General features: G+C 42.8%; 1 protein-coding gene across 1 annotated transcript in view; it reads right to left on the bottom strand.

The window, feature by feature from the left end:
• LOC101915513 (transmembrane protease serine 11E-like) overlaps positions 1 to 1,727 on the bottom strand; it is a 41,740-nt gene extending 40,013 nt beyond the window's left edge. The window contains exon 1 of the mRNA XM_005238066.3: positions 1,564 to 1,727. Within this exon, the coding sequence (XP_005238123.2) occupies positions 1,564 to 1,727 (164 nt within the window). The remainder of the gene's footprint in view (positions 1 to 1,563) is intronic.
• Positions 1,728 to 6,825: the final 5,098 nt, after the last annotated feature.

Consider the following 6,825-nt stretch of genomic DNA (forward strand, 5'->3'; position numbering starts at 1 on the left):
AGACGTGTTAACTAGATTTACCTCTAAGAAGAAAAAGGAATGGCTTTTCAATTCTGCTAGGCAGAGAACTCTCAAAAACTAAGTTTTCCCTCTTTATGTAACACATGCAAACTGGTATTCACAACTGATGGGGATTTATCCGTCACCTGACAGAGCAGCGTAGCTTTTAAGGTAAGGATATTAAACAGGGCAGAGACTCTTCGGGTATTGAACAGGGTACCACTAAAGAAGCACAGAACCAAAAACTGAACTCAGTCTTCTCCTGACAAAGTCAACACTGTATTGACTAAAAATGACATTGTCCTCATGAAATGTGGGAATAAAGAGTAAGTTTTATCAATTTAGAAACAATGTTTCTATTTCAGCATGTCCAGCAATTATTAAAAAATACCCAACTTCTAGAAATACTGAGGATGGAAAAAATAAGTAATATCTTGCAATCATCCACAGCCATCTACCCAAAGCAATGCCAGAGAGGAGACTAAGATTGTAGTATTTAGCAATTACACATAAAAATTTAGCCATCCAGTCAAATCATTAGGGTATTAAAAAAAAATATTTCAGATTCTTTTGGATTTTTCTGAGGTCTTACTTTTTAGCTTCATCAATTGCTGAGGCAACGATAAAAAACACATTCAAGGAAGACTGAGCATCTCTTATTGCCACATGAAGCCAGGAGCCAGAGCATCAAACAGAAATTACAAATTCCAGGAGGCTTGCTGTACATTTATGACCAGATCCCTGCTCTGACTCAAGAGAATATAGTAGACTATCACAGCAGCTAGGAGACTTATTTTTGTAAAAATACCCTGAACTTTGCAGCACCATCTCAAATACTGTTACAGTAAAACGAAGCTAAGTATATTCAGCATCTCTGACTGCACAAAAATGCTTTCAGACACAAAACATCTTGCCATTACTCCCTAGGAATCATGGCTTCTCTGTAGTGTTCTCCTTACGTAGTTATGCTGCCATCACCGATTTAACTGGGACTTTTTGCAGGGTTTGGGGGAAATAATATTGCAACTAGACCTGACTAAAATCCATGGTTTACAAAAATTGTGTTATTAACATTTGATTTTGACACAAAAGAGCTTCCTGGATTCTCCACTGCTGCAATAAAAGCCTGCTGGGGGCAGGACAAGACAATCACAGGAAGGAAAGGTGTCAACCTAAGACATCATATCATTTCTAAAGAGAAAGAAAATCTTTGTGCTCCTGGCCATGCTAGGAAAGGATTTCCTTCTGCATTTCTCACTCAAGCCACGTGTTATTCTTTTCATCCAGACCACAGTCTCCAAACCCTCCCTTTCAGCCTGCAACTTCCCTCCTGTCTATTGCCCCTTTTCAGGCTGCACATTTCAGACCGATCCATGATGTACCCTAGATTTAAAAGGACAAAAAGAGCAGGGATAGAGCAATGGGGTCCAAGGTCAGGCAAGAGAAGATTTCTCTTCTGGATCTACATATGTCCTTGAAGTCCTAAAACTGTCCCATAAACAGTATCCTTTACTACCATAACACCTCCAAATCAGACTCACAGAGTTAAAAAATGCCACCTACTTTTGAAGATCCCATGGTAGGTCCCGGTAGGTCTGGTAGCCTTTCTGACCGCCAACCAAGGCTTGACTAAAGTCTGGACTGCGTAGTGAATGCTGCTGGAAAACACAGGAGTTGCATTGACTGGTGTGACGGGAAGGGAAAGGTGTTGAATGAAGATCCTTCATTGAGGCACAGCTGGCGCAACACCCAGCACCCTGTGGGTTATTGCAAAACGGGGGAGCGAACTTCAGAATAAAAACAAACAGAGGTAAGCATGGAGTTGATAAGGAGACCGTAACCGTCGGATCAGCTCTGCATCAAAGAGCTCCCCAGGCAGAGATGGACAGAGCAGATAAATTGGCACAGGCAAGAAGACTTGTTCTTCACCACAGCAGAACAGGAAGTACGTGAGATTTCCCTTTTCCAGCACTCCCTTTCTGTCCAGCTTGTATCCCTGCAGCAGGCCTTCTCCTCAGCAGCAGCACCTTCTACCATACACTTACTGTAAAACTCACATGGGAGAGGCACCACACTGTCCGCAATGCTAAGTCGCTTGCCTCCCGAGATAGCTGACAGAAAGGCCGAACACAAAAACAAATACAGATATAAATTGCTTGGTCAGCCAAGCCTGATCTCCCTCGGTGCTCACTGCTCCACAGCTGTCCTGAAGTCTCTTGGCATCAGGGACATGACAACTATAAGTATCCAGCCTCCTAATTACACGTTAGTCATTTAATGGCTAGCGTAACCCCGCCTGTGGAAAATGCTTACTCTGTGAAAAGGGCCACCAACCTCCTTGGAATTCCCTTCTCCCAGCACAAACGTGATTCTTCAGAGCCAACTGAAAAGGGGAAAATGGCTATTCTCTAGTGAGAAATTGTGTACTTGCATCTCAAAACCCAAGGCAAAAAAGGAAAATTACCAGAAACCAAACTTCTGGTCTCTAGTCTTTGATATGCTTGGATTTTTTTGCCAAAAAGTTTGAAGCATTTGGTTTTCCAGTGCAGTCTCAAGATTTCACAACTTTATGGGAACACATGTTATCTTCCAGAAAGAACCTCAGCAACAGAGGGTAACAACCCCCCCCCAAAAAAAAAAACCCCAAAAAACAGCAAAAAGAAAATTTCACCTAATTATACCAAGTCCTTTTCCTTCTCTCACTAATGATGCCTATTCACAGGCATTTCAATGCAATTACAGAAGCAAGTGTCTGGACATCCCATTGTTAGGACAGTGGGAAAAGCTGAGCACTGCTGCATGGCATCTATTTCTCTAACATTGATTTCTTCCTTTGCTTTGATCAAGTCAATTGCTGCCTTTTTTTTTTTTTTTTTTTTTTTTTTTTTGGCTTCTGTTGCCGTTACCTGCCTTACTGGGGGTTTACTGATTGAATACACAGTTACCTCTTGAGTACTAATATCCTCCCTGGGCACCCCCCTCCCCTTCCCCCCTCAGCCCTGTCATCTTCTTTTTCAAGATTAGTAAAACTCAAAATTAAGTTTGTGCACAACAGAAATCCCTGCTCCACCCAGAAACACACTCACACCCACAGGAACTCCAGCACTCAATGCAGTGCCGGAGATCGATTACAAACCAATTCAATCCAGGAGTCAAGAAATACCTTAGAATTCCTCAGTTTTTTTATTTGGTTTTTAATATTGTGATCACAAAATCTGTCATCCTTACAAAACACACTCCTAGAATAGAAAAAGCTTAATTAAGTTTGGGATGTAATGCAAAGAAGGACATAGCATTTCTGCCCATAATGGTTAGGCTGAGGCTATGCATAGTGGTCTGCCCACAGAGATAAAAGTTGGCAGCACTGTTAGTGGGTTACTACATTAACTTCTTCATTAGTTATTAGAGACTGCTAATCAGATGCCCTAAGTACCCAGGCCAAGCTCACTGGGAAAAGGCAACCCTTGAAGTGTTTACCCTGTAAGTTGTACAGAATTTTCTCTGATGTGCTCAGAAGTTCAAAGGCCAGCTCTACCCTCCTGGGTCAGGTAAAAAACATATTCCAGCAGAATTAGGTTTTAGCAGGCAGCTAGAGTTTGAGACAAAAGTTACCTGAGATCTTGGGCTCTATAACAAGATTTCAAAGGGTCTTAGTAAGTAGCACTAAAGGAAGGGGCTTGGACAGTAAACTAACAAGCTTCTGGTAACTTTCAGAGCACACTAGGACAGGTCTTCCTGTTGTTTTTGTAATATCTCTGTTTATGCTCTGAAGTAATATGATTTTATTTCCTTACAATCAAGATTTTTTTGTGATCCTCCTAACAAAAATTGAAGTAAGTTGCTTTTGTTTTCAAATTAGTTAACCATTGAAGTGAACTATCCTGGAAGACAGTGGAAAATAAGGAAATGACACTTCTCTGTGTCAGATTATGCAAAATCAGTTTACACGTACCTGTCCCCCAGGAACAATGGTACAGACAGGCCAAGAAAAGACAATCATTACGGAACAATTTTCAACACAATAAATTAGCAAGTTGCAAAGTCCTTGGTATTACGGGGTTATTCGGTAAGCTAAGGCAGTTACTAATCTTTTTGTTTAACACTAGGGAAGCAGTATGGAAACTAGCTATCAAAGTGTGTGGTGGAAATCCAAGAACGTGGGTCCCCAGGATTTTGTGAAAGAAAGTGTAAGAAGATGTAATGACCATTCTTTCCATTTAACCCTGCAGTCAGCCCAGCTGGTCATACAGACTCCTTGCTTAAGAATGGTAATAATAGGCTACCTTGGTTTATGTTTGCATACTTACATAGGCTCCCTGGCTGTAGAGATGAAGAACACCTTTAGAGAAGACCATTGGCTAGCCCCACAGCAATAACATCTTTGGAATTTACAAGCAAAGATGTTTTACATAATTGTCTATCAGTTGCCCAACCTGGGCCACAAATTTTAGACCAAACACAGCAGTCAGTCATTACTTTTAAACTGAGAAGCCAATGTTCTTGCCAAAGATATTTAACAGAACTGACAGAAGCACTGTTAAAGAGCACAGCCTTAAACAACCTGAACTAATTAGACCTGCTTTGAGCAAGGGGTTTGATAAGATGACCTCCGTACATCCCTTCCAATCTAAATTACTCTGTGACTCTGTGAGCATCTGATAAGACCAAACTGGTATACTGCGACAAAATCCTTCTCTAGGACAAGTGCACTCACTTTCCATCAGCACACCTTGATAGGTCAGTTATGGCTTCAGGCTTCCCAGTCCTGAAAAACACAAAAGCATCTTGCATTTGGCCTTCAAAACTCAGTGGAAGCTCTAGATGATCTGCATTTCTTCACACTTTTTAACTTCAGCTGTGGAGATGTTATACAACTTCACCCTTTTGACAAAAAATGTCACTAGTTTATTATCCCATGCTTTCCTTTGCCATATGAAATTCCCAGCCATGGCTCTTAATAACTGATAAGTAGACAAACAAAACCAGAAAATCCACTAAAAGGATAGAACAGTTCTCCAGAGCCAATGTCAGGGCTGGGAGAGAAGCCAAGTCCTCTATCTTGAGCCCTGAAAAAGTCACTCAGGGCCATATTTTATTACATGCCCCTGCAGCTTTGAGATACTGAATGTGCAGAGGCTCTCGGAGAAAATAACAATGGCCTCAAGCTGAAGTATGCTAGATCCTGCCCTGGTTGGTTTCCAAATAGTCCCTCTTTGCAGGCCCTTATAACAGAAACTGCTACACCCGAGTTGCAGCCGGATAGGCCAGCCCAGAATACTGACAACGCCCTTAGACAACAGAAGTCCCCCACTGGCCAGAGTCATTAAAGAAGAATTCATAGCCCGTCACCCCATTCGAGGCAAAAAGGTAGCACAGATGTACCTGTTCTCTGCAGCTGTTCAGCCAGAGCTGCTACTTGGTACAGTTAAACAGGCCAGCCTGCATTTTCTTCCAGGTGTTACCCAGCAATCAGGCTAACAAGCCACTCTCTACATCCACTACACAAACCCTTGGCTCCCAGTCAAGATACACAGCATCTCTACAGAGACAGGAGATCTTTATGTAAATTGGACTAGGCCAACAAAGAAATAAGGCACATTAAGATAAAAATAAATCCTTTACAGGCACAGTACAAATTAAACAAAAGAACAGCAGCAATGTTCGCACATCAGAAGTGACAGAGAGACATCCTGGGAGCATTAACAGCAAGCTCTGCGGAAGACAACGCATTCAAAACAAAACCTTTCCTACATCTCTGTGTCCCCAGAAAACACTTACCTTGGGTTTGATTTAATATCATTTGTTAGCAGCTAACTTGCCTGGTGGAAGCCAAATGAAGTTTGGCTCTTTGAGATGCTTTCTGCCACAGCTATTATCTGTTCCACTTTGCTCTGCAGCAGCACGCAAGATCCTAAATGTGATTCTTGTAAGCCTGATATATCAGACCCAGTGTTAACATTCAAGGCTTCAGAGACTAAATTAGACATTATGAAAATCAAGCCCAAGACTCCCACCCTGCAGCTGTTTCAACTCTGGCTGTCCTTTCAGGCACAGTTCAGGAGCTAAGTCACTCTGACAGTAAAATGCAGCATGCTTCAGGCAGGACTACTCTGAACCAAACGAGGGTCCCACTTGGTTCGCTGCTTCCCTGTGAGACCTTCTGGCTGAGCTCAGAGCTCACTCTTGGGTAACCTGCTTCCCACCTAGGTGGCGCAGAAAGGATTGTTTTCCCTTCCGTGCCCTGCTATTTTCATTGATTACTCAATCAATGGCAACAGTGCCAGGCATGCTTGGGACAACAGCACTGGGTACTGCATCTAAGGGTCAAGCATGAAGACAACCACGTGTCAGTCTTCCTTAGGCTGTCTGCCAGAGCATGCACCTGTCACCGAATCAGCTGAGAAGCCGTCAGCTCATCTGAGCCAGTACCCACTGCATAGCCACGGCCATGGGTCTTCCTCTGAAGCTGCTAGGCACTTTGGGAGAACAGCATCAGAGAGTAGCTGAGGTGGGAAGGGAACTCTGGAGATGGTCTAGCCCAAAATCCCTACTCAAAACAAGGGCAACCAGACCAGGGTGGTCAGGATCACATTCGGCTGGGCTTTGCGTATCTCCAAGGATGAAGACTGCATAACTTCTCCTGATGACCTTTCAGTGTTTAACCACTCTCACAGTAAAAAAAGCTTTTATGTTCTCACCACCCTCTAGCATGGGAGACACTATTTCCTAGTACAGTCTCTCCATCTAATCTGTCCACTGGAAAAGTGATGATGCCAGTAACAGCTCCCCTTGGTATGCAAATCATTTCTGCCGGCCTGGAGAACA

The sequence above is a fragment of the Falco peregrinus genome, chromosome 2 (genome assembly GCF_023634155.1).
Source record: "Falco peregrinus isolate bFalPer1 chromosome 2, bFalPer1.pri, whole genome shotgun sequence".
NCBI lineage: Eukaryota > Metazoa > Chordata > Aves > Falconiformes > Falconidae > Falco > Falco peregrinus.